The sequence below is a fragment of the Brassica rapa genome, chromosome A03 (genome assembly GCF_000309985.2).
Source record: "Brassica rapa cultivar Chiifu-401-42 chromosome A03, CAAS_Brap_v3.01, whole genome shotgun sequence".
Taxonomy (NCBI): Eukaryota; Viridiplantae; Streptophyta; class Magnoliopsida; order Brassicales; family Brassicaceae; genus Brassica; species Brassica rapa.
Genome location: NC_024797.2, coordinates 8,395,271 through 8,422,936, shown reverse-complemented (window position 1 = coordinate 8,422,936; position 27,666 = coordinate 8,395,271). Strand labels below are relative to the sequence as shown.

The 27,666-nt window shown below is 38.4% G+C and overlaps 5 protein-coding genes across 7 annotated transcripts; 1 reads left to right on the top strand and 4 right to left on the bottom strand.

The window, feature by feature from the left end:
- Positions 1-249: 249 nt before the first annotated feature.
- LOC103857529 (RRP12-like protein) lies at positions 250-6,942 on the bottom strand. Its single transcript, XM_009134735.3, has 18 exons — positions 6,761-6,942; positions 5,503-6,579; positions 5,129-5,386; positions 4,934-5,025; positions 4,219-4,428; positions 3,743-4,144; positions 3,471-3,646; positions 3,298-3,391; positions 3,121-3,177; positions 2,739-2,867; positions 2,553-2,621; positions 2,357-2,470; positions 2,085-2,246; positions 1,872-2,000; positions 1,530-1,631; positions 1,363-1,442; positions 1,133-1,273; positions 250-1,057 (listed from the first exon to the last, which is right to left on the bottom strand). Exons 2-18 carry the CDS (start codon positions 6,533-6,535, stop codon positions 469-471), a joined length of 3,837 nt encoding a protein of 1,278 aa, XP_009132983.1. The 5' UTR covers positions 6,536-6,579; positions 6,761-6,942; the 3' UTR covers positions 250-468.
- A 2,755-nt stretch (positions 6,943-9,697) lies between these two features.
- LOC103857527 lies at positions 9,698-11,003 on the bottom strand. Its single transcript, XM_009134734.3, has one exon. It carries the CDS (start codon positions 10,433-10,435, stop codon positions 9,998-10,000), a length of 438 nt encoding a protein of 145 aa, XP_009132982.1. The 5' UTR covers positions 10,436-11,003; the 3' UTR covers positions 9,698-9,997.
- Positions 11,004-12,996: 1,993 nt separating this feature from the next.
- Positions 12,997-17,494, top strand: LOC103857526. Of its 2 annotated transcripts, none has more exons than XM_033286082.1 (10): positions 12,997-13,296; positions 13,462-13,505; positions 13,732-13,858; positions 13,958-14,072; positions 14,449-14,987; positions 15,299-15,536; positions 15,628-15,913; positions 16,071-16,229; positions 16,384-16,835; positions 16,907-17,494. In XM_033286082.1, the coding sequence occupies exons 1-10, from the start codon at positions 13,125-13,127 to the stop codon at positions 17,193-17,195; spliced, it is 2,421 nt and encodes an 806-aa protein (XP_033141973.1). In that variant the 5' UTR covers positions 12,997-13,124; the 3' UTR covers positions 17,196-17,494. The 2 variants fall into 2 exon arrangements, with proteins under 2 accessions (XP_033141973.1, XP_009132981.1); XM_009134733.3 differs by having other exon boundaries at positions 16,384-16,845; positions 16,911-17,494.
- Positions 17,495-17,752: 258 nt separating this feature from the next.
- On the bottom strand, positions 17,753-20,604 carry LOC103857525 (protein transport protein Sec61 subunit alpha). Of its 2 annotated transcripts, none has more exons than XM_009134732.2 (7): positions 20,420-20,604; positions 19,660-20,044; positions 19,258-19,485; positions 18,808-19,162; positions 18,598-18,722; positions 18,368-18,503; positions 17,753-18,274 (listed from the first exon to the last, which is right to left on the bottom strand). In XM_009134732.2, exons 2-7 carry the CDS (start codon positions 20,001-20,003, stop codon positions 18,035-18,037), a joined length of 1,428 nt encoding a protein of 475 aa, XP_009132980.1. In that variant the 5' UTR covers positions 20,004-20,044; positions 20,420-20,604; the 3' UTR covers positions 17,753-18,034. The 2 variants fall into 2 exon arrangements, with proteins under 2 accessions (XP_009132980.1, XP_009132979.1); XM_009134731.3 differs by having other exon boundaries at positions 19,660-20,038; positions 20,420-20,593.
- A 386-nt stretch (positions 20,605-20,990) lies between these two features.
- Positions 20,991-26,706, bottom strand: LOC103857524 (putative transcription elongation factor SPT5 homolog 2). Its single transcript, XM_009134730.3, has 20 exons — positions 26,279-26,706; positions 25,856-26,118; positions 25,628-25,774; positions 25,386-25,547; positions 25,228-25,311; positions 25,048-25,118; positions 24,592-24,949; positions 24,366-24,521; positions 24,189-24,286; positions 24,067-24,115; positions 23,807-23,959; positions 23,589-23,732; positions 23,406-23,499; positions 22,983-23,150; positions 22,682-22,910; positions 22,511-22,565; positions 22,322-22,427; positions 22,114-22,233; positions 21,731-21,828; positions 20,991-21,616 (listed from the first exon to the last, which is right to left on the bottom strand). The coding sequence occupies exons 1-20, from the start codon at positions 26,511-26,513 to the stop codon at positions 21,371-21,373; spliced, it is 3,036 nt and encodes a 1,011-aa protein (XP_009132978.1). The 5' UTR covers positions 26,514-26,706; the 3' UTR covers positions 20,991-21,370.
- Between the last annotated feature and the right edge of the window lie 960 nt (positions 26,707-27,666).

The following is a 27,666-nucleotide window of genomic DNA, read 5'->3' as shown; positions in this document are numbered from 1 at the left end:
ATAGTTTAGTCAAATGAAGGGGAAAAGATAAGATCAAAGAAACAGTTCCTATATAACTAATTTCAATCAAAACGTATGGCATAAACGTTAATAGGCAAATGTAACACAGTTTTGTTCTATAATAAAATCTGCACAATCAGTGTATCAATGCTGTTTAAACCAGTCTTTGTTATAGAACAAAACTGTGCGACATTTTCAGTTGTCATGATTACTTTTTGTTTTGGTTATTTTCTACTAGAACTAATGACATGATGGTCTCATTATGCTCTGCTTGAACTGGTATCAAATGGCAAAAAGTAAAAACAATCTGAAACCTAAGTCGATAGTATCAACTCTGAGATTTTCACTAGCTGTCACACTAGTAAATGGACAATCAAGCCACATGTTTCAGCAATCAAGACTGTGGAATAAAAATACAATCCCTCTTCTAATATCTTAAACATAGTGAGAAGGTTACCGCCCCCTTGTTCACTTGCTTTTCTTCTTCCCAGCCGATTTCTTCTGACCACTCCTCTTGAATTTTTGGAACTTAGTCGCAGCAAGTGCTTCCGCACTGCTCTTGCCTTCCAACCTCTTTGTCAGCTTAACCACGCTAGACATACCTCTGACCGCAACCGCACGCTGATCCGGTCTACGGCTCATCATCTTGCGATCAAGTGGCCAATACGCATACGGTTCAAGCTTATCTTTCCTCTTAAGATCCCCACTTGCCTTTTTGCTTGCATACTCTTTGCCTGTGTAAGCGTATCCAGACTCTGATGTCTTCATCCGCTTTTGGTTCTTCTTGGATGTGTTTGCAGAGAAACGGCTACCTTTGCTGCTCTTGGCATCAGAATCTGGATCAGAGATCTCCTTCCTTTTACCTCTCCCTCCTTCTTGGATGATTAACCGTCCTTCCTCATCAAACTCTGCTTCTTCATCTGAATCAGCTTTCCGTTTGTTGCGAAGCTCACTTGATCGAAGAGCTGATCTTGTTTTGTAACGATCCATCAAGTCAAGTGGTTCATCATCTGACTCGTTAACTTCAAGATGACTCTGCCTCTGACTCTTCTTTGATCTGTAATATGTCATCATCAGGTTCTGTAATGTATATACCAAAGCACAGAGACCACAAGATTATATAATAACCAACCTCAAAGCAGATGGTTTAGATTTCAACAAAGAGGAAGCCTTGCTACGGCCATGCGTCTCCCCATCCATGTAGTCTCCATCGCTGTCCTCGTCCTCATCATCAAAATCAGAAAATATCTTGGTATCATTCCACCGGCTGACCCTGTAAGACAGAAATCAAGAACAGTCATCAATTTAACATTCAGAAACTTCTATGAGATTATTTATCAGTCAACTGAGTTGGAAAGGTACTTTGATGAAGTTTCTTTTGAATGCTGCGATCTACTCATCTCAGAGGCAGCTGCATATTTTTTCTCTTTACGTTCCTTGACCTGAGATAAAACCAAGAAAAGATTTATGGATGGCATATATAACCCATATACTAAACTCTAGACAACTTTTAAGAACTGTTAGCAAACCTTTCGGATGTTTGTCAGGAGCTTCATATGCTCTTCAGGCATCACAGACTTAACAGCTTCCGTGCCACATTTCTTGATTAGCATCTCCAATAGAAGCCTCACCTATTTTACCAAACACTACTCTTTAGGAAAGGACAAGAATCCACACAAAAAAAAATATACACTAGTATGTATGTCTGCCGCTAAGAAACAAAATTAATGTCCTGGCAAGAGCTAAACATGTGTAAATAAATGTGTGTGAAAGAAGGCAAAGAGGCGAAATGAGAAAATCAAATTCTAGGCAACAGACATTTCATCCTGAGCATTTTACTTTAAAAAGGTATTAGAAAGTAGTAAACACACCTTTGCTTTGAAAAGGTTTTTGGTTCCTTCTGGCCATTTCAGTAAGCCTTCGACCATGCTCTTTAAGTTTGCGTGTAGTCCTTCAACGGGTGACTTAGCCACCAACACCTTCAACAATCCTAAATTTGCCTGTTTTCCGGAACAAATTGGTTGTAGATTTCAGAAAAACGAAAACAGTTCGCTGGAGGAGATATATAAAGACAGGTAACTAACCTTTGTGATTTCCTTATTTCTCCTTTGGAGGAGAAGAAATGTTGAAGGAAGCAAATTGTAAGCACTAGCAATGAGATCGGAGAACTCATATGTCAAACGAGCTACTCCCTTAACAGCAGCACTAATCATCTGAGGTTTTTCTCCAGCCAAGCAACCAACCACCTGTGACGGTTTATAGCAGATGTAAACAACCAACCTTGACGCAAAAAAAGAAAAACAAAGATCCTGAAAAAAATGTTAACAGTGACTTGTTAGGATTAGATTAAACATACCAAATTGAAGTAACCATGTAACTTCTCATTGTCTCCACCATTTTCCTCATCTGCATATGCATGCCCAATCTGAACAAGTACGTCATACGCTCTGCTTCTTGTTTTTTTATTCACCTGCAGAAACAGCAGCGACTTGAATAATGATTCAAGTACAATCATAGTTTGACAACAAACAGTTTCAAGCAAAGTTTAGTACCTCCTTTAAAGCAAGTATAACTTCGGGTAGAAATGAAGAAACAATGTCCTTTCTCGCCTTCAAATCATCCTGTACGGGGAAAAATCATGAGCATCTAAACGAGAAACTAAATGTAGTTCCAAAATTAAAACCTACATCTCTAACGTATTGCCAAAAGACACAAAGCTAAAAGGTTTAGTTTCTTACAGTCTTTGATGCATGAGCCAACAGGAAGTACAAACAATCAAGTTTATGGCGCTTGGCAGAGACGTGGCATATATTGTGCATCAGCTCAAGCAACTCCTCGAGGTGTTTTGAAACAAATCCATCAGAACTCTGGCAACAGAAACATTTGTATCACCGACATTAGTCTATATATACATAACAGTTTTCATAAAGAAACAGCACCAGTGTATATGGGTCATAACCTATAGTTAGTTAGTCATCTACTATTTAACATGAAGTAAGCAAACATATAATATACTGATGGCGTATAAACCGCATCCTAGCAATGAAACTTACATGCTTAAGCGAGAATAAAATTAGTCAGCTATGCAGTAATGAAATCTTAAGGCAAAGGAAGCAATACCTTCAAGATAACTGAAAGAACTTTGTACGCTTTCTTTTGAATTTGGCCCTTGGGATCCTGCAGTTTTAAGATCCACATCAGCATATACCACTCATCCAATCAATTAACCAAACTCATCTTCATGTAGTAGAAGGATAAATCACAGCCACATCCACAACAATAAATCAGTTTACAAACCTGCATTGCAGGCTTCAGAGAACTGAATACAGTATCTACTTCTTGACCATCCAAACCAGGTAAAAGAGAAACTAGCAGATCAAACAACCTTGCCCTGAATAAATACAGATTATAGGGTCAACTTTGGCTCAGTTGCAACTAGTAAACAGAAATACAAGTAGAAGTACCAGTACCTAAGGTTGGAAGAAGAATTTTTGTCTGCGGTATTATCCACGTCCATCCCACTAGCAGAGCTTTCATCTTGTGCAATAGCAGTTTTAGTGGCCTCTAAAAGCTCTCGCAGTGTCTTGAAAAGTAGCTTTGAAACAGTCTTTTTCTCCGCAATGGACGCCAAGTTCCCTATCGCAGACTGAATGAAAAACAACCAAAATATTATATTCCAACAGATAATAATTTTTCTGATGGATCCCTCTCTAGTAACCAGCCATTTAGAGTTGTTAGTTACCTGAAGAGAACCGCCATCATCTTTGCCAGACTCATGAAATATCCTTGATAAAACATCCAATAACTTAGGAGCACACGACCGCAGAACTTTCAAATTAGCTGTCGCAATGTCTGAATTATAACGAGCACTAGCTCGTACCATAGCAGGACTAGCATCACTGACAGGCATTTCTTTACCCTCCACAACTTCCTTATTTTGTTGAATTAGGATATTCAAACTGGCGCATATAATTCCTCGAGTTTCAGCCTGTGATTGAAGAGCTCCACACAGTATTCGCCCCAGATCCGCAAAACTCTCCGCTGTATCCACAGGATAGTTGCAAAATGAAGGTAACATAGCCCATAATGAATATACGAGAGAGTCCACACTCCTAGATGCTGAAGTAAGACCTTGTAGCTTGAGCTGCCATCACAAACAATTAGCAGCATTAGCGAGAAACAAGGACAAAATCAAACTACGGGAAAAAACTAAATTACCTGTTGAGCTTTCTGGCTCATTGTTTCGATCATTCTAGAAATATACTCTGTGAAGAAACTTAGCCGCCCTCCCACTGTATACTGCTTCAGGATTGGGAAGAGCCAAACGTTGACCTCAGACAGATCACTCGCCTCAAGGTTTAAACGCACAATGTTTAAAAACGTTTCAGGTCCCATAGCACCAAGGGCTGATCCTACACACTCATGCAACTGGAGAACGCCAACAAAGATAACATCAGTCAAACAAACAGTCCCAAAGACGTGACTACAATAAGAAAGGTCTAACACATTTACATGTTGCTCTCATCTTTATATCGTAGTTAACTAAAAATGAGAGCATTCTCACGTTACGAGTTCTGTATAGATATTTTGTATATCGAATTTCTGTACCAACAGCATAAGAGCTATCACCACTAAGTCAATACAGAACAAAAAAGATCAAGCATTTTGAGACTTTACAGAAAAGTTAACACAGCCCAATATCTATTGACCTGGTTGCATATGCTTACAGCTTTTCATTTCCTTCCACAACTTACCATATAGGCGAACTATTAGGTAAAAAAAAAGTATTGTATTTTTGTTAAGATATACTTAGGGCCAATGATGAAGCCACGTTAACAGATCATAAAGGACATAACTATCTCAACTACTTTTACTGTAATCTAGAACCCCAGCAAATAGTCATTAGGCTCCAGGACTAGAATAGTAGAGTTACCTGCTTCGTATAAGGAAAGTCTTCATCAGGTAAATCTTTCATATCTGATAAGTCCTCCAGGGTCTTCCTCATAAAGTATGAAGCATCTTCACCTGAAAATTGCGTGAGAGGATTAGCACATGAACAACTACTAGAAAATAAAAGAAAAAACTTCAACACAAGAGAAGTGACAAGACAGAGAATAGCAAAAGTTACCTAATTTATCGAACATGGTAGAAACTACTTGAAAAGCCATGTCCCAGACTGCATGGTACTTGTAATCAAGCAAGCTTTCAACTGTCACACACAGTTTTTCAATGACTGTTGGACTAGACTTCCTTGCCTCCAAGTTTGAATTCCGTATTCCGTTGATGCTTTCTCTGATCAAACTCTCATCGATGCACGAGTTTATCAAACTCTTCAACGCATCTGTTGCTGCAAAGATTGCCTCCTCGTGTTCAGATGCGATAATATCTGCCAAGCACAAAGATCATGTCAACAGTAAGATAAACCGCATTGGCAAAGTAAGCAGTATCTCTCAGCAATTCTGAAATCAAAAGAAGCAACAAGGAGCAGATACAACAGCATACCTTTCAGACCATTGAACACACCAGGAAGTTTAGCCACGCAAATATCTCTATTAAGGTTAAAAGCCCTCATCATCCCAACTTTCAGTAAACGCGCTGAGGAGGTCATAGCATCAGCAGACGTTTCAGGCGCCGAGAACAGAACAGCAGCATGATACAACACTTCCACCAGCGCCTCAACCGGAACCTCAGAGGCTGGGTTGAGACAAAGCGCATTCAAAGAGTCTATCACCGGCCTTGCAATGAACGAATCACGCGTGATCAGCAGTATCTTAAACCCATCAATCACGGTAGCAATATGCTTTTTCGACATCAAGGCCAAACACTCTTTTAAAGCGCTGAGGATGTAGAGCACTTGCTGTGCTCCTTCAGCAGAACGCGCTTCCGATTTATGAGCAAGGTCTAAATATTTTTGGAACAGTTCCGCTATAGTTCCACTGAGCGATTGCCATGCCTTGGTACCAGAGGACTTCACCAGGACATCACGGAGACAGGAGCTCGCTAGCTTTCTTACCTTTCCATCTGAATGAGTAACGAAGTTCAGCAAAATGCTGTAGGACTCAGAGACTTCGTTCGCTGTCATTGACTCAACGGTAGTGAGGAGATGAACCAAACACTTCAAAGCCGAAACCAAGCACTCAGGACTTGCTGATCTCAGACGCAGGACGCTGAGGACGAGACGCAAAGCTAAGCCGTTCCTCTTCAGTACTCCGGCTGAGACTTTAGGGAACACAAGGGAGAGGATGACAACGTGTGGCTGGACGACATCCAGAGATGGCTCAGAATCTGCAGACAAGAGGCTGTCTAGGGAACTACACGTGGCGGCGAAGTAAGCCACAGGTGTTTGACTGTGGTTACCTTCCGCTAGAGTCTTTGATAGCTCCTCGATGACAGCGGATAGATGTTTATGGTCTGGTCGTTTTGACTGAGATAAGCGAGAGAGCATGAACTCCCCAAAGTCTTGGGAAACAGGCAGGTCTGGTTCTGAGTGTGTGAGGTACATGTTGGTTTCAACGTCAAGGCACAATGGCTCCATAACTAGGTTCTGTCTCCTTCCAAAAGTAAGCAGCTTCCGAGATTCTGATGAGATGGGCAACAATAAAAAGCAAAACTTTCAATGCAATATCTAATTAAAGCTGAAAGCAAAGAGATTGAAGCTGAATGGGTTCAAGAAAAGTAATAAAGCTTCGAACTTTAGAGTGAAACCAAACAAAGAGAGAAACAGAAAGAAGAAGAGAATCATGTTGGTCGAGTTTCTTACCTGAGTAGAGTGGAGGAGAAGATCCTTTTTGGAGCTTGTTGGCTTGAAGATTGATGGATGACTGCACAAGTCTGAAGATGGCGGCAATGAAACAACAACAAAGCCTTCTTTTAGGGTTTTCTCTCTGACGAAAATCAATCCAGGGTTTAAGATTTTATTATTGTTAAGCGGTAAGAGGATCGCGGTTCACCGGTCAAACCGACCGATACGGTATACGTTTCTAAATAAAAAAATTTAGCAATTAAACTCGTCCGATGAATCGTAAAAAAAAAAATCTTCAGCTAAAAACTCTACAAAATATATTTCTCAATTTTAATTCCATTAATGCATATTACCATTTGTCTAAAATATCGTGATAGAATATACCACATGTTAATGGTTTATAAATTGAGAGTTTGTAGTATTTCAAAAAAAAAAAAAAATTGAGAGTTTGTAATATTGAACACTTAATTGACCGGTTTTTCTTTCAATTGTTGAAGAGTTCTGTCACTAAAAATCATTAAATATTTTATTTTTTATTATCACTTATACATTTTTTAAAATTGATTTATAATCTTTTAAAACTAATTTATAAATTTTTATACATTACTTTATCATAAATTAATTTGTAAATCCTAAACTAATAATTCTCAACACTACATAAAACATAAAATATCTTAAAAATATTAATTATTTGATATTTGGTAATAGTTGATAAAGTAATTTATCATTTGTAAAAACTATTAAAATATTTATGAAGTTTTATAAATCGGTTATAAAATTGATAAAGTAATTTATAAGAATTTATAAATTAGTTTTAAAGGCATATTAATCAATTTTAAGCAATTCATAAATGATAATAAAAAAAATTAAAACATGAAATGATTTTTAGTGATAAACCCCAATGAATGGGAAAAAAATCGTTTAATTAAGTTTTCAACATTATAAACCGTTAAAGTATGTCATCTTCCGTCATAGCATTTTAGACGGAGAATAACATACGTTGGACACAACTTCATCAGATCAATGAGATCGGATGATGAAACAAGTAAGAACTCAAACACGAGCGAGAAAGGTAGATATTTACCTTAGCTTCGGATAGATTTTTTTTTTCTTCATAGAGAGTTTTGTCTAAAGCAGTGAAGATGGTGAGTGCATGTTTGTGTGAGTTCTGTCAGGTTGATCTAATTTCCATCGAAGCCATAAAGGACGGAATTAAAGTTGATAGTTTATTTCGTATAAATTTTTAGTTGAGAATTATTTTTTACGATTTATCTTTAGTTAAGAGATAATTAATTACTAACAACCCAAATAAAAATTTTCTCTAACCTTTTCTTCTTTTCTAACAAAATAAAAATCTAGGTTTTTCTTCTCATTTTTCCTTAATCTTCTCATATAATTTTATTTGCATATGTTATAACATGAATTTAAAAACACCACATAGTATGGTTGAGAATACCATAAATAGACATAAAATACTTTCATTTCATACTATATCCATTTTTAACCCAAAAATTTGACCGATAAACGATTAAAAATCTGGGGGGGGGGGGAGGGTATTCAATCTAGAGTTTGAGGTGATTTGATTTTTAACGAGGTTTTGGATAATTTTAATGAATTCAAAAATTTAAGGTGATTCTGTTAAAACACTCTAGAATATCACCTAAACTATGAGATTTGAGTTTTATTTTTTTTCTTTTGATTAAGAAGTTACATCCAAACACTCTAAAATCACTTAGAAGCTTTAAAACTTCACAACTTAAAATATTTTCAATAACAGTGGACTTCATAATATTTTATAAAATGTCAGGTTTAATGACAGTGAATTTTAAATGATTTTTTAAAATTCATATTTGAATATGAGTAGATTTATCATTTCAATACAAATCACAAAGAACTCTTAGTTAAATACAATCCGCTAAAATTTTGCGTACATGATTTGACCAAAGTTCATAACTCTCACATGAATTCTCTTTTTGTGAGATTATGAATTGTTGAAATTATTTGCTCTTACACTACTTTCAAAGTTAAATTTTTCGCAAAATTAAAATTTATAGAAGATGGACATTAGCAAAAAATGACTAATATTTAGTATTTACAAATGATTTTAAACCCGAAATTAATGTATTTTTGTTTTCATATTTTTTTTCCAGAAGAACTCTATTGTTTAGCCTTATTTGTTTCCGGCCCATTACGGGCCCATATTAATTAAAGCTAATTGAAGTGGGGAAAGTCTTTATTTCCCCTTCTTGATTAAGAACGTGAAGAGGATGTTCGAAACACGAAACGTCGAGACCAAAAAAAAAACAAAAAGTCTCTTTCTCACTCTCTTGATAAACGTGCTCTGTGCAGAACTATAAGCACGCGGCTCACCAAAGATCATAACTTTACTTAAACTCACTCTTAACTCTCGTTCTCTCTCTCTCTTAGAGTTTAAACTCACACTTGTTCATTCCCACCGCTGACACTGTCATGGCTTCGATTCTCTTCAGCTGCTACTACTTCGTTCCAGGTTCATCCTCTCCAAAGAGTAAGACTTGCTCAAATCATTTTCATTTTTTGTTTCTTTTCGTATACTCAGTTTCTAGATAATTATTCATGTAATGCTGGTTAATGTGTTAAACGCTTAGCTTCAAATGGAATATGGTGTTCTAAATCTAGTCTTGGTCTTAGGATCGTTTGGCAAGCAGTCCTCCAAGACTTTATCAGATCTTCTACAGAGTTTTTTTTTTTTTGAAAAAATGAAAAGAGTTTATAGCAACATTTGTCTATGTTCTTTGAGGGTAGAAGGAAGCTCTAAGCTTCTAAATTCTTCATTTTGATTTTTCCTATTTTTTTCCCTGTTTTTAGGTCCTCTTACAATGGAGGTGCTGACAAGAACTGGTCGGAGAATAATAATTCATGATGTATCAAACTTCTCACTGGTTTCCGTGGGTTGATTGATTTGCCTAAGGTTAGGTAGGGAATGAAGCAAATGGTCCGTGCTTGTATGATAGATGTATAAAGAATCCAATGTCTATCTTCTCTTCTTTGTGTTTAAATGATTTGGATTCTTGAGTTTTGAAATATTTGGCTGATTTTAATTTTTAATAGTCATATGCAACAATATTTTAATAACTTTTTAGCGTGACCAAAATGCAAACACATGAATGATCTCAAGATATCGAGGACAAATATCTTTAGTGTACATTGAGAGAGCCACATATAATAGAGTTAAAATTTGATAAATGTTATCTTTGCTGGTCTTGTTTCAAAACATCAAGGAATGAATGCGCTTGTGCTGTCTCTACGTGGATCATGATCTTGAGGAACTTCATGAGTGTTGTTACCCTTACCCTGACCTAGCCAAGACATTGTGATTCTTGATGGGAACACCTTCTTCTTGCTTGATTCCTGTTTTGAGGCCTTCTTCTTTGTCTTCTTCTGGTCACTGACAGCGTGGGAGTAGCTCCTTAGTTCGTTAAGCCGCTTCATCTTTTCTTTCTTCTGCTTCTTCTTGTGGAAAGAGAGGAAGAACAAGGCCACCACCTTGGTAACCTTGTTCCCTGGCTTACTTGAAGAAGAAGAAGAAGCTTTCTTGAGTTTCAAATGCCGGGTTTGGCGCCGAGGACAGCTCTTGGTGATTCTGATCAAGAGTTTCCTACACGGTCGGAGAATCTTGTGGTTTAACGTTACCAACGATGCAGACCCTCTCATCTCTTGGTTGTTGTGCTCTATCTCTAGCTAAGGTATGGGGCTTAATGTGTCTATGTGATTGTTGGCTTTTGCTTTTGTAAACATGACCTTTGTATTCCACAGGTGGGTTTCACGTTTTAAGAGTCTTAGTTTGTGGTACACCATGATTCTGAAATTGACAATGGACTTGGTCTTCTCACATTTGACAAAAGTCTTCTCTCAGCTTAGTTTTAGATTCTATAGCCATTCGTTTCTGCCTTAATTCTTAATCCGAGAAGGCAAGTCTCAAAAGTCAAAACACCAACTGCACCTTGTTGCCTTGGAAGATGAAGCTATGTTTAGATTTTAGCATAGATTCTATAGTGTACACCAAGAAATAAAAATCATTTTGGGCAGTTCTTGAAGAACCGTATGAATCTAAAAGGACGATGGGGATCATGCCACGTTACTTAAAGCATCTAAAAGTGGCACGTTGAGGTTGACATTATACAAAAACATCCCATCAACCTGCAGAGAATAGAGATGTCAAATCTGTGTGCATATTTAGGCTTGATTCAGTCCTACTCGGCCGATACTATAGACCTAAATAGGTCACAGGTCGACGAATTTAGGTCAGGAAAAAAAAAAACAGAATTTGTTGGGTTACTTAGGCCGGACTAGTCTACGAGCTAAAAATTTAATTAAATAACAAGAGACAAGAGTGAATGGTTAATCCCCAACGTAAGTTTTACCAAGTACCAACCACCATAAATTCTAGCTTTTTCAAGTTAATTGATACAAAAGAAACAATCGACTGTAACTATGGGACGTTTAGTAATCACATAAATACAATAAGGTTCCGACTGGCAAAACGGATTTTATGATATGAGCGATATATAGAATGAAAGTACGGTATGATCTAACTACGGTTTATGTATTATGCGGGATAATACCGTTTTGAAAAAAAAATAGTGCAGTCCAATAGAAAAAAATGATGTGGTTTTTATAAAAAAATAATAAAAAATAAAAATATTAATACAATTATAAATTAAACTTGATTTAATGTTCGGTTTGATTCTTTGTTTTTAGCTATAATGTTAATTCATCTATACTTAAATAAAAATATGCTATTTTAATATTTACTGTCATGAATAGTGTTACAACAAATTTGTTACAAAGAAATTCCTTTGAAATAACACTATTTATCAGATTTGGTGAAATAAAATTATTTTTAATGTTTTAGTAAAACATAAAACTATAGCAACTTGGTATTTTGATATTTCCTTGGAGTTGGTCTAACAGCGATGCCTTAGAGCATCTCCAACCCCACTCCATATTTTACTCCAAAATTAAGAAAATGAAGTGGAAAATAATGCTTTTATTTTTTGTTCATTACTCCATTTTCCACTCCATTTTCTCAATTTTAGAGTAAAATATGGAGTAGGGTTGGAGATGCCCTTACCTCCTCTCTACTTGACTGTTGACATTTGATTTTCCCTAAACAAAACAGATAAGAAGGTGACAAACTCTCAACTCAACTCAACTCCACACACCACGAACATACAAATCAATCAAATAAAATATTTATTTCCGATTTTTCATCTGCTGCTGGTTTACAATCCATTGATCATGCCGTCTGGTGCGAAGAAGAGAAAGGCCTTGAAGAAGAAGAAGAAGGAGCAGGAAGCCATAGGAGCCAGTCCAAGCAACAAAGGCTTCGATGGTCATGGTACTGACTTCTCCTTTGAAACACTAGGAATTCATATTACTTTGGAACTCTTGGTAGTACACACGCTAATTAAATTATACACTTTGGTCTTAGTTTGTAAGAATCTGTTTTGATTAGTGCTCTTTTTGTAGTTTCTCTGATCTTTATGTTTACTGAGCATGTCAGGGAATGATGAACATGGCAGTTTGAGTTCCCCTGGTTCTCAAGGATATGGAGAACTTTGTACAAGAGATCCATCACCTTCTCCGTTATCTAGTCTTATGAGTCATAATGAGTCATATGTGACTATTAAATGGAATGCCTTGTTTGATCTACATGGAAACATAAATGGTGCCTATGATCTTTGCATCCTTTCTTAGTGAGTTCACTTGGACATTTTTGCTTCTGGTGAAAAGACTTATATCCTCTCAAAGTTTTCTTGCAACTTCCGGACCACATCAAGCTCGGATTCAGATAACTTTGCAAATGATTCATTTAAGATCCGGAAGCGGAATGCGCAGTATCGATCAAACAACATACACAAAGATTTTTCGGTGTGTGTTATACTATAATAGATGCTATATATGACCCACATATTTTAAGATGATTTATAGTTTCTTGAGTACATACAAAAATGTGACATAATCGAAATGAGACAAGCTATGCTTTTGCTTTGTTGAAATAGTTATAACACTGCCCTCGGCTCAAAACTGTATAATATCATTTCAGTTGATGTGTAATGATAGCCAAAGCTAACATATGATGAGAGAACACAACACAACAGTAATAAAAAGAGTGGATAAACTCCAATAATGACGATGGTCTCGAGTCAACTGAAACAAAAATAAAATAAATGAAAAAATCATAAGAGAGAGAGAGAGGGTTTCCTTTGGACAGAGGGTATGTATAAACTTGTTGTTCTCGCTGGTTACTTAAACCTTCTCTTCTTCTACTTCCTCTTCATTTCGCGACGTTGTTTTGTTCAGATCTGATTGAGAGAGAGAGAGAGAGAGAGCGGAGAAGATGAGCGGCAAGAAAAGCTATAATGGGATAACTGATATCCCGTCAGGGTCGAGGAAGATGGTACAAAGCTTGAAAGAGATTGTGAACTGCTGCCCTGAGGCAGAGATCTATGCCGTGCTCAAAGACTGTAACATGGATCCTAATGAAGCCGTTAATCGCCTCCTCTCCCAAGGTTCCTCCTTTCTTCTCTTCTTAATCCTTTTCTCTCATTTTCAGGAAGTGAATGCGTAGATGATTAGGCTTTACACCTATTCTATGAAGATGTTGTCACTGAGACTTTGTATTGATTAGGTGTTTTAGATTTGTTGATACTGATTCATGTTCTTTCATTATCCAGATCCTTTTCATGAGGTTAAGAGCAAAAAAGAAAAGAAGAAAGAGGTGAGATTTTATATTTTTCTATGGTTGTGTTTCAATCAGATACTTAGTGTAATGCTCAAACCATGTGGTTGATGTTTATCTCACTGATTTTTTTTAGTGCCTTACAAACAACTGTATTAAGTAACTACTCTCATGTGATACTTGATCCTTTATGTTGATTTCAGTTAACTTTTTGTTTCATTTTATTGTAATGTTGGAGAGTTTATATAGTTTGCTTGCTGTTCAGAATAGGGATATACTGGATTCCCGGCCACGAGGGTACAGTAACAGTTACAACCGTGGGAGTAGAGGTGGTTCTGATCGTTATGCTGGAGGACCTGGAAGAAGTGGAGCTACCTCTTTCAGCTCTAGTGGTACATAAATTGCTTTTTGGCTTTTGAAATACTAGATCAGAAAAATTTCTTAACTTCAATCCCCTGAATCCTTGTTCTTCACATGTTTTTGTTGTTCAGAGTCGAGAAGTTTTCAAGGAAAAACTTCAAACAAGAGAGAGAGCGAGAAGGAGACTTATGCAGCTTCTTTTTCTTCTACGTCTGGAGTATCCAGCCACCATCAGATACCACACAGGTTCGCCCACTTCATCTTTCTTGTATGAATAGCTCCATGAATGCAAAACAAGAACTTCTCTAAGGGTAGGGATTAGGGAACCATGACATGTCGCAAATGAAGAACATATGATCTTTTCAAATTCCATATGCTATTAAACCAAGAGAAGAAAATACCATAGTGCATAAGCTAATCGTGGACAGCTCTATTGTATTTTTATACTATCATGTGTTCTTTCTTTCAAACAATGATTCTAATTATGATTAGTGACTACTTTGCTTCTATTTTATTTTATTTTTTTGCTGTGTGTATTGACATCTTCGAAAATTGCAGTTTTTGTTTCATCTCTACATTTGAGTAGCAGGTTGCTCATTTATGTTGTATATATATTTTGCAGTGATTCCGTTGCTGTGGACAGTAAAACGGCAACTGTTGGCTCGGGTGGTAGGATATCATCATCGCAGCCTGTTTCTGGACAGCAAACTGCATGGTTTGGAGCTGCAGGTCAGATGTCTATGGCTGATATTGTGAAGATGGGTAGACCTCATAACAAAACAGCCAACTCTCAGAAAAATCACGAGCATGAAATTGCCGCAAATCAACATGTACCTGTAAAAGATCAATGGCCCTCGATTGAGAAGCCAATGGCTGCTGCTAGCACTGCTTCTGTATCAGTGGCACCAACTGAGTCAGAGATATGCAGTGGTCCAGCAGATTATCAGTCCAGTAGAGGAGATCAACAACTGAAGGGCCAATGGGAAGATACACAGTTAGCAGATAATGGTCCCTGTGGAAATCTTGGAAGAGATCAGATTCAGGCTGACACTGTCGCTTGTGGAGTTGTTCCAGAAGATGAATCTGGAGTGTCATCTGAGTTTGATGATGCTCCATACAGACACGAAACAACGCAGAACCATCCTGTTGAGCACCAGAAAGGTAAGAATTGTACATTGTATAAGTGTTTCCAACAGCATGTCTAGAAAGACCTTAGATCATAATGGCACATTATTTGTCAAATGCTTGATTGATTTTTTTTTTTTTTGATTAAATGTCACACCTCATTGATACTATGTCATGAAGAACCATGTGTCTCTCTAACTTGATCATGTTTGTTACTGGGGAAATGAAAAAAAATCTTGTCTAGTCTTTTGGTTTCAAATTTGAAATTCAGGTAGACTACTCTACTTAGGCTTCTCCTGTATTTGGTTTATGCTAAACCTTTCCAGCGTGTCAATATTCTGTTGCAGATGAAGATAATGTTTCGTCTGTTGCTGCCAACCTTCAAGAATTAAGCATAGAGAACCATGATAAACACTCCTCCCATGATGAGGTTAGACCTGATGTCTTAATTCCAGATCATCTTCTAGTCTATACAGAAGAATGCTCACACTTAAGCTTTGGAAGTTTCGGATCAAGACCTTTGAACAACAACAACTTAGAAGAGGCATCTGATGTAGCTCCACAGATTGAACATTCTGATGCTAGGCATGCCCTTATTACTGATTTTCCTTTTCTAATTAGTTTCTGCCCTCTTTTCCTTTGTATTAACCATTAATTTTCATCGTCTTATGAACAGAAACACCGAGTTCTATGGAGATGAACCTCTAGGAAGCATGTCCAATGGAAATACGGTCCATGCGTCTACTGCAGAAAATTACAATGATTCTTCAGAATCTCAGGGAGAGGATTTGTTGCCAGAAAATCCTGAAACCGCTCATCAGGAGAACCAGTACTCCGTTGCTCAATCCGATCAAGAGTATGCATATGAAAACGCCAAGCAGCAGATGAATACTGCGTTTGATGCTTCACAGGCGAGCATGCATAACCAGATGCAGAATCTTACCTCTTTAACAAATGTAATGGTAAGCTACTTATATTATGACCAAGTTCCCAAAGGTTTCTCAGCGTATGGTGTTGGATTATAGCTTTTAAGAGAACGTCCTTTTATATTTTAAAGATGGCTTTGTATGATGCTAATCATATCCTTATAAAGTCTTGGTTGACATCATTTGGTTTCAGCAAGGGTATACAAACTCTATTCCAAACACTCTATTGGCACAGACAGCACAAAGTGCGAGGGAGCTTGAGCTTCAGTACACGACTTTCCCAGGGGCACAGTCCATGCCATCAAGAAGCAACGATTCCTCACTAGGTGGCCAAAGCATTTCTATGCCAGAGGTGATCCCCTTACCTTTAGACTGAAACGCTTCTTTTAATCAAATAGCATATCTCTGTTTTTCATGTTGCAATGTATTAGTAGTAGAACAACCCATCAAACTGTTTAGGAAATTGTTTCTTTTACAGTGTTTTAGTTATATTTTCTTACACGTAGGCACTCAGAGATGGTGGTGGTATTCAAACAACGCAGCCAAGCCAGCAGAACTTACCCGGTGCTAATATTGCTACTCAACAGCTACCAATGCATCCATACTCTCAGCATACTGTGCCTCTAACTCACTTTGCCAACATGATGAGTTATCCTTTGATGCCTCAGAGCTACCCATACATGCCATTTGCTGGTAATAGCCCATACCACCCGTCACTGGCCGCTTTGCTTCCGCAGTACAAAAACAACGTCTTAGCCAGTAATTTGCCTCAGTCAGCAACTTCTGCCCCCATCTCCTCCGCGTATGGGTTTGGGAATTCAAGCAGTGTTGGAGCTCTTAACCAACAACAACAACAGGCAGCTCCTTCTGGGGCAACACTTAGTTATGAAGACATCATGAGTCTACAATACAAACACAACAGCCATCTCTTGTCACTTCAGCAACAACAACAACAACAACAACATCAGGTATGTTTCTCATTATGACACTTGCATGAAAAGATCTTTCTTTTGACCTGTTTGTTTGATCGCAGAATGATAACTCGCCTTTATGGGTTCATGGACCTGGTTCTCAAACAATGTCTGGTGTCCAGAGCAATGCCTACTACAACCTTCAAGCACAACAGCAAGCTCAGCAACTTCGACAAGCTCAGCAACAGGCGCAGCAGCAACATGGATCGCTCGGTTACCCTAACTACTATCAGTCACAGACCGGAATGTCAATGGAGCACCAACAGCAAAACCCAAGGGAGGGTGGCTCGCAAGGCCAACCTTCAAAGCAAACTCAGCAGCAGCACCTCTGGCAAAACTCTTACTAGGCAGTTTCAGCCTCATGGGTTTTGTGTACTTGTCACGTAGCCGTGGCTATAAAGCTGAGAGCCAGTTATATAGGTTATCGGTTATTTGAGTTGTTGGGTAGGGAGAGTGAAAGAGAAAAGAACGGATCCTCACCATGTCACTGTGAGTGTATTTGTCATCTTCTGTAAACTTTGAAAACAAGCAAACTCAAATTTTGATCAATGCAACTGAAGAACCAAAGAAAAAAAAGCAAAGGCTTATAGGCTTATAGCTTTGTCTTTGTGTTCCAACTTGTATAGTATCTTCGGTTTTTGTTCAACAGCTTTCATTTTTATGCTTTTGAATTCTCACTGGCTTTCTTTATACGGGTCAAGAGTCTGCTTGGGAAACTCATGGTCGCGCTTATATTCTTTGGATACTTAACAATTATCATTAGCAACCAACATAATGCTTTATATATATAGCATTAACTTAAAACTGTAGGTTCAGGTTCCGTGACTTTGAAATAAGATCACCCATGACATTATTGAAGACAGATCTTCATGATTTTCCACATTTGCCACAAGAGATATACTTCTTTTAATTCAAAAATGTAAAACTGTTTATTCGATCATGTTTGAAACTCCTAGAAACATACATGAGAAAAGTGTCTATCAGGTATTCAACTTTTTAAAGTAACATAAAAACATAAAATTATATTAAAAAGAGAAACTACAAGTGAAAGTTTTGTTAAAACAACAAAAAAGTCTACCCCAAATGCTATCCTCAAACGGTCTGTTCCAACCATTTGAGGCTGGCACAGAAGCTAAAGTGCCTTCTCTGTTTTAACTCTCCCTTTGCTAAGCAAAGTTAGGCTAACTTAGAACCCGAAGAAGCCGAGTTCACTTGCCTTTTCCTTCTCAAAGGTCTCGAAATATTGATATATGATTGTGACCGCCAAAAGAATTCCAGTGCCCGACCCAATGGCTCCCATGAAATCAGCTAGAACGGTCAGTGCACCAATACACACTCCTCCGAAAGCTGCTGCTGTTGGGATATACCTGTTCAGCTCCTTCTGTAAGTTTGACTCTCTGTGTCCAGGCATCACCATTTGTTGTTCCTGTCACGCATGGAGTTTTTCAATATCAAATACCCAACACACCATGTATGATGTACTCGAGTTATGTATTGCGAGCTGTTTTGATTTTAATACCTTGAGCTGCTTAGCTACGTCCCTAGCAGAAGATCCAGAGACTTCAATCCATGTCTTTGAGAAAAGAGCACAAGCAGTGAGCATGAAAACAATGTAGAACAAAGCATGGAACGGGTGAGCTGCCATGTCCGAGAAGCTGCAACCATATAGTAAAATTAATTCATTGAACCGATTGATGCATATAACAATTTGATGGATTAAAATGGATATTGGAAGATAATTTGCATTACCTTGCTGGAGCTGTGATGAGGTAAGCCAGACCACTAACTGGAATAGATTGCCCACTGTACTCAGATTCTTTCCATTGTCCCAATAGGTTTACAAAGAAGTTTCCACTGAACTTCCTGTAGAGAAGCTGTTGACCACGCAGAGATAGAACGTTAGCATTAAGTTATTGTGGACATAATTCAAACGTTCGTATATGGATATAATGTATGTACCTGAGAGATGAAGTAAAGATTTGAGACGAGAGCAGATTGGAGAATGATGGGCATGTTAGAGGTGTAGAACAGCTTGATTGGGTAAGAACCCTGTTGCCCACGGGCATTCTTTGATCTCACAGGCAAGACCACACGGAACCCTTGGAAGTAGATCACAATAAGGAAGATCAGAACTGTGGCAAGCAAGTTGGTAACGTTTGGAAGGTTTTGCCGGTAGAACGCTTGGCGGAGAGCTGCAACCTTGTTGGACTTGGTTATCAGCATATGGAACAATGCAATAACAGCACCTTCAAACTCAGCTCCACGACCAGTGTTGATGGTCGTTGGGCTAAATGCCTTCCAGATAATGCTCTCACTGCGTATCACCAATTCAAACTTTTTAAGCATTCCGTTTACCAAAAATGATCTTGTGATAGGGATTTAAAAAAGGAAAGGAAGAACTCATCCTACCAGATGTTGGTGGCAATGAAAAGGGAGATTCCTGAGCCAAGACCGTATCCCTTCTGAAGAAGCTCGTCAAGGCAGATAACAATGATTCCGGCAAAGAAAAGCTGGAGGATGATGAGAATGGCGTTACCAACACCGAGCTGTCCAACGGGGCCATACATTCCAGAAAGAACATATGCAACAGCCTCACCGATGGCTATCAGAATACCTAGAAGCTTCTGAGCACCGTTCCTACAAAGCAAGTCCAAAAACAGAATAAGAACTCACACGACCACAGCTTTACGATTTTCCTAAAACAGAAAAGACATGATCAAAACAAACCAGACACAGACACAGTTCGACTACAGATGCAATTCACATAGTTCATTCTAGGCATTCTAAAGCAGAAACAACAACGTTACTTACAAGAGGGCACGGTCCTCACGGACATTGTTGTCAACCTCAATAATCTTAGAACCCGCCAAGAGCTGCATCACGAGCCCAGACGTGACGATAGGAGTAATACCGAGCTCCATCACAGTCCCACGGTTGGAAGCAAGAATGACACGCATCCAGTAGAAAGGATCGGCACCCGTCGTTGAATGAATACCATAGAGAGGAAGCTGACTGCAGACAAGAAAGATGAAGAGAGAGATGACAGTGTAGATAACCTTCTCTCTGAAAGGCACCTTCCTGTCAGCACTCTGAACCTCAGGCAAAAAAGCCAAGAACGGCCTCACCAAATGCAAAACTCTAAATCCTCCTCCCATTGATGTAGTACCAAATCAACCTGATCCAAGTTCACCTGTATCTGCATTCGATCAGAACTACATCATCAGATCTATCGATCCAAAGTTGTAAGCTTTACACGCGAACAAACAAACCCCACAAAAATTAACGAATCTAGCTCGTCAGCATTACACATTAATCAATGAATCTGAACAAAGACGCAAACTTTACTTATCCCAAGTGGTTGAGCTAAACACCAGATCTATTGATACATATATAAAATTCGATAAATAGAAGATGCGAAACAGATCTAAGAAACGCTAGATCAACAATCAACACAGATCTGATCAATGCCACACACCCGATTTGTAACGCAAGCAAGAAAATGTTTGAGGGGAAACAATCAGAGATCCGAAATGTTTATAAGGAATGTAGAGCGAAGGGGAAGAGCGATCACCTCCGAGACCGACGGGTTTGATAATTTTAGCCTTACGCACGGCGGAGAACGAAAGAAAGAAAGAGCGTTTAGTGTTTGATGATGGTCAACGAAGACGAAGGTCTTCCTCTTATACTTATTTTCTTTTTCTTTTTTGAATTTATTGATTAATTGCTAAATCGTGGCGTTGTGAGAGAAATATGCTCGACACGATAGTATAACAAATCATTGTTCGCCACGTCAGCTTTAGGTTCTTAGACCATCCTTATTGGGCCGAGTTTTCGTTAGATGGGCTTTAGAATTAAACAAGTTGTTTATTGATTTTGTTTTCTTTTTCATCTTCTCAACTACACAAGTCAACGATTGTTAATGGTTCCGTCTTTTGAACTGCATTTAAACATATTTTAGGTGTTATGTTGGTGGATATATTTTGTTTGGTTTGAAATGTATACTTTCGTTTATTAAAAAGACCCCAAAAATATCAGATGCTAGATCAATAGACGAGTCCATAAAGTTTACGAGTTATCTGTGAAGTTTTAATCTTTGAGGTGTGTTGTTGTTATGAGAGAAAACAGTACCTTGAATGTGTGTATAGAAAGGAAATAAAGCCTGTGTTATATAGAAGCCTTGAAGATCAACATAAGCACTTCGTTATGTCTGTCCCATTCTCTCAAAATTTTCCTCCACAAACAGAAACATATATGCATTTGATCCCAATTAAAACATACTAGAAATTCTAGCACAGTTTGCTTTCGGATTCAAAGTTTTTTCCAGTATAGCAAAAACATAAAAGGCCATCTTCTCAACAGTTTCATTCTTGTTTCTGGATTCTACAATTCATTTTTAATCTTTACTTGTTTAGTCCTCAACCACAGAGAATAGGTGATAGAAAGGTTTAAAGAAGTAAATACAGAGAGCAATTAATCATCAAAACTAGATATATCCTATGGTTTGATGAGAAAATGGAGTCAGTCAGGCATGAGCTAGCTTGGCTAATAAACCAAGGTCCAGAATCTTGACGTCGAGAGTGTCATCTAGCTTGACTATACCGTCAGATCCGTCGAGACCAATGAGCTTGGCTAATGAACCACGATGCTTGCCTCCTACAACCTTCACTCGCTCGTTCTTCCTCGGACAAACTAACCTCACTTCCCTTTGTACCGCCATAACAGTTTCGCCTTCACCTCTGTCTCCAAGAGCGATTAGACAGGACCCATCCTGATGACCCAGAAAATTATCACAAAATAGGAACAAGAGTCTTTTATAAAACAGCACCAACTAAATGTTTCTACAATAAATATTTTTCTTTGCATATATATAAAGAGGACTTACCGGAAGAACATCTCGGATGACTCCCGCATGGCTATCCCCTCCGGCCTTGTGTACACTGACCAAAATACCAGGCATCAACCATGTTTCTGCGTCCCCACCTAGTCGAGAGTTAAGAAAAATATGAGAATCCAAAAGCTCTTCTTATTAACTTTGATGATATGATCATTCAAGACACAAACGGTTTAAATCCTATTGCCAAAGAAGCCTAGTAGAAAAATTTCTATTTAGAGTTGGAGTTAACATACACTATCAATTGGTCATGGTATTGTTTCTAGAAAGGTAAGAACAGAGAGAAATGGAAGCTTCAAGATATGCTTAATTAGAGAGGAATCAAGACAAGCAAGAGATTTCATTTTCATTTACAACTAATAAGAGACAGGCACCTGTATCAGGAGACTTGACCTCGAGATCAGCTCCAGGAGTCATTGGTTGTCCTCCAGGGGTGCTAGGTAGGTAGGAAGCCGAGCTTGGTGTCATAGGTTGGTAAGGACTTGGGACATTAGCTGCATGAAAAACAAGTATGTGATCATCAGAACAAGTTTTGTAAAGCATAAAACCACAAATGCATAAAAGATATAGTAGAGACCATACCATCTCTTGGTGTTCCAGCATCACTGTAACTACGACCAGGAGTGCTACTATCCCATCCTGATCCAGGCGTAGCTGCTTCATATGGCCGCGAATAAGGACTCTCCGGCTAGGAAATAGATGAGGATTAATTTAATATTAACTAGTAACCACCCACTAAGCCATATCAATATGTAAGAGACTGATTCTTACCGGATACAGTAAATTTGTTCCCCATGATCCTGGGTTTCCATCTTCCCAGCTATCCCTGAGACATAAACAACCACAGTTTCAGAAATATATCAAAATTTTAGCAAATTTTAGCACCTCAGAAATGTGAATCTTAAATACAAATATCCATGCGTGTTTGTATTATAAACCTACCGAGGAGGACTCATAGGCGTGTAAGGATTCCAAGCTCTATCACGCATGGGTGTCCTCATTCCACTATGGATAGGTGTAGCTGAAGGTAACAAACCTCCAGAATCCCGCATTGGAGTCATACAAGGATGAAGTGGAGTCCGGGAAGGATGCATAGGAGTTTGGCTTCCCATGTTATACTGAGAGGGTGTCGCTACGTTATCATTCCCATCTGCTATCGCGTCCCTATTAACTGTACATACAAAGAAGAGTTATAATACATTCAACATGCATCAACCAATGTGTGTGTAGAGGAGAGCTTTGCCTGTCACAATCTTTGCCTCGTGTTCCAAACGCACTGTCTTCTCTTTGACTTCTACTATACGACCTCTATATCCCTTGTAAGGCCCCAGACGAACTCTCACATAAGCACCTACCAAAAGATCGTTACCCCTTCCTCCTCTTCCGCTCCAATGTCTTCCTCCAGATCCAGCTGCAGTTGCACATACAAGTTATAAACGATGAATGATTTTTACTTGATACAAACCTTTCAAACTAGATCCATTCCCAAACTATATTACTGAACCACCCAGAGCTTTAGAATAAGTCATATATATATAGGGAAATCATTTTCTCTTTTAACATCTAGATTGCAGTTGACCAGTCAAGAATGCATGTATTAACAGAAACTAAATGAAAGGAACTCCTAGTGGCAACAAAAAAATAGCATGATGAGATCTTAACATACAGTTATATCCCAAGTCTGCCCGTTGAAATCTTCTTGGAGATGGAGGCACAGGGGCTGGTGGCTTGGAATTGCCCAACCTTGAGAAAGAATCAACCTAGAGTAGAAAACGTAACCAATAAACTGAAACTGTTGCTCGTCGAGAATCGGAAAAAGATAGGCAAACCTCTGCTAAAATAGACTTACAATTCTGTCAGCGCCAGAATATGATCCACCGGAAAGAACACAAGATGAGCATTTAACGCAGACAAATCCAGCGTGCTCAACGTTATGCCGGTCATGTAAAAACAACAGTCCTTTGTAGATGTGCATCACTGGACCTTGTTTACCCTACCAGAAGCAAATCAATTGGTATAACAACATTAAAAGAGTTTGCTACAAACTTGACTGGCAAAGGAACTCACTTTGCTAGGACCCTCAGTGACCCTGACAACATCTTTCACCGTCATAACATTTTTGTAACGGTCTTTCACAGTGGTTTTCTTCTCAATTTTGTACTTTATTTCCCCGTGTTTGACAATAGCCAGCTCCGGTCTTCCAGGAACCCCTTTAAGAACCTGAATAAGTTTTATAACAGAGTTACTACAGACGTGAAAGAAAAAAAAAAACTTTATAACCAATAACAGTCGTATGATTGTATACACAATTAAAATTGGTAGGTTACCTGGATAGCTTCATTATCAAGTTTTATGATAACTCCAAAGCTCAAGTTGCTGCATCGTGTAAAATAAATCTCTCATACACATGACAATGTCATCACTAGAAGTGTTTGGGAACTCAACTTACCTTAGAAGCACAAGATCATGAAGCTCATACTCTCCCATTTTTGTGACACCATTAGTCACTTCTGCACTCTTCACGACGTGATCAGCGAAGACACGAATCTTCACAATGCATATATAAATATATAATCACCATGTAGTTCATTACCCTTGTCAAAAATTAAGGCAAAAATTGCCTTACCTGTTGCTTGGTCGTATCAGTTAGAAGGAAAAGCACATGCTGATCAACTTTGACAACCATGCCGGTTGCTTCTTTATGGGTGCCAGAAACAACCTTCACATGATTCCCAGGTTCAAAGTACTTGCAAAGCTCTCTCTCATTTACAGCAAGAGGATTCTGCGACATTTTAGATTCATATTTCACTTTCTGCAACATTTTTAGAAGATGAAAGAGTTTGGATGCTTACATTAAGACCTTTCATCTCTGATCTGATAAGAACATTCTCTTCGTCTACTTTCTCAACCCAACCCTTCAGATTTTTTAGGTCTCCCTTGATAACAATAACCTCATCACCTTTCATGAAATGACCCTTTTTCCTATTCGCAAATAAAGTGGACATATCAACAAAGTCGATCTCCCCGTTTTCGTTTGCTTTCTTAAATCTCTCAAGTTCATCGAAGGTTGGTGTAACGTTCAGAGTAGAGATCGACTTGGTCGATACTTTCTTGTACAGGAAGCCATCTTTGAAAAGCATGTTACCGATATTTTCAAAGTAATCACCCGTCATCCGGTCACGTCGGCGCTCAACGCGTATGTGAAGTTCCCTAATGGCACGTTACAAAATAATGAATACTCATAACAAAAAAAAATTGCTTCAAAAGGAGCTAGCAAGAATAACTTCCCCAGAGAAGTACGTACGTACCTTGCCTCATCCACGTTCATGAAGCGTGGAGGTGGAACAAAAGCCTTCTTCTTCACAATCACACTTCCTTCCTAAAAATACTCAAGAAAAAATGTGCCGGAACAATTATTTTACACATTTAAAGAAAGCAGAACATAACTAAATTTCAATTAAGAAACAAGTACCACCATAGTTGCATACCTGCTTATCGGCTAGAAGCTGCAGATCAATTCTTGGGATTAACTTGACTGTGACCCTCCTACGCACATCATCAACATCAACAACCTGTAAAGAACTTACATATCAGCATGGTTTCAGATAAGTTTTATCAAGTAAAAACACATCAAAGTAGATCGTACCTGAGCTAGATCACCCTTATATATCCCGAGTTTCATTCTAACCCATGTGTCACGCGCTAGCTCAACTGTCTTACTCCTTACAGAAAGAACATCTGCCATTTCTCTTATCGGAACAAGTAAAATCTTATGATTTGCAAAAATATTCCTCATGCCCTTGATAGCCTATTATTAACCACAGGAGAAAAAAAATTCACGATAGATTCATAAGAAAGAAAAATAATATCTTTCGTAGCTAACAATACCTCTTTAACGTGAGCTTCCATATCCGCTTCAATGTATATAAAGTTCTGAAGATGATCAAGCGCAATAACAGATTTGATCTTGAAATCTGATCCTCTATCCACGGCTTTTTGCATTAGACAAACAGCAACCTCTCTTTCACGACCAATCTGTAATTTGCAAAGGATAATAATGCTCAGTGCTCTATTACAGAACAGAACATACAGGAATGATGTAATGAAAATTCTTACCGCACATTTCACCATCCACAGCTTCGGGTCACGGACTGATGGCAAGAGCGCTTGTTGATCAACCTCGGTGAGCGCTTCTTCTTCGTAATCATCATCATCGTCGTCGTATTCAGCACGAGGGTTAGAATACTTTTCTTGCATAAAATCAAGATACTCTTCAGCACCCACACGGGAACGAAACGCCGCCGGTTCGTGAAAATGCCTGTGTCGACGACCAACAACGTCCTCAGCACCAAGGTCGGCTTCACCATGCTCAATGAAACCTATACATTTTAACAACAAACAACCACCTATGAAGAAGAGATCAAACCTATGAAAACAAGACAGCTGGCAATTCAGAAAACCCTAATTTAGCCGAAGAAGATTTGTGAGTTCTTGTTAGTTTAAATTTCATGCAAGAGGCTAAATTGGAACGTGGCTTACCGTCCTCGACGTCGTCGTCGTCGTCTTCTTCGTCATCTACGATGACGTCATCCTCTATGAATATGGAACCCGAAGTCTTTCTTTTCTTCCCACGCGCGCCGCCGCCGACGGAGTCTGGGTTTGATCTTCCCCTCTTCTTCCGTGAGCTTCTCGGTTCTTCTTCTTCTTCCTCGTCGAACTCGGACTCATCGTCGTAGGAGTAGTCTTCGTCGTCGGAGTCTGAGTGGTGAGCCATGGTTTTCGATTACGGAAGCTAGGGTTCCGATTAGAAACACGGAATCTCTCTCTCGCCTCTCTCCGCTCCTACTCCGCTGCAAACCCTAGAAACCGAGAGGAATCGAAAAGGGAGAAACTCTTTTTCGCTACGCACTTGATAGATAGATAACGCTTGAGAGTAGAATCAAAATTTTGTGACTTTGCCAATTGTCATGCAGTGTTCTCTTTATAAAGGCAGTTATATACCCATTTTACCCTCAACGGACTGTGTAGTGTAGGGAAGGAAGGTTCGCTCGCACCCACGGTATTGACACATTTGACCCGGCGGCTCCTAATGGTAACTGCGGTTTGAGCGGTACGGGACAATCAGTTCAACTGCGGTGCGGTTTTAACGGTTATAAAAACGTATAGATATATGGTATATGTAGAGATTTTTGTTACTGTTAACTGCGGTGCGGGACGGAGCGGTGGTAAACATTCGAAGCCTAAGTTAGAATTTATAGGGTGTTTTAAATCAAAATAGTTAAATAAGGGATAGTTAATTAATTAATGTGAAAATTGTTTAAATCAAACACATTATATAATGAAATACACTGCAATCATATCGCATACCAAAACTCCATGATTAATCAAATTCAAGTTTTGTGAGTATTTTCCAAGAATCTTTGAGAAATCCATATAAAGAAATCTCCTAGTTTTCAAATCACATCTACGATGGTAAAAATAAGAAAAGAAGTCTTAATCAGAAACAAATTAAATTTGGAAGTTTTTAAGAATACTAAAATAAAGATATGAAAAATCAAAATGAATTAGTCAACCAATGGTTTCACTTACCCGCTTCATGAACTTCATGCGATGCATCATGCATCCACTAACATCTAGTAGTACTTAAAACAAATTATTGACGCTTACAATGGTTTTTCTACTAGCTATATATCCAAGAATGTAGTATCCACTTCGACTAAAAATATTAAATCCGATTATCCAAAAAAAAAATATATATATATATGTAAGATATTGGTGCAAAGGAATTACCGGACAAATCTCCTTTGGCAGAGAGCTCGCCACAAACATATATGCATATGTAAGACTGAAGTAATAGATTCCTGCCAAAGGAGATCTTGCCCTGTAATGCATTTGCACCTTCTCCATATATCTTTAGATTTAGATCA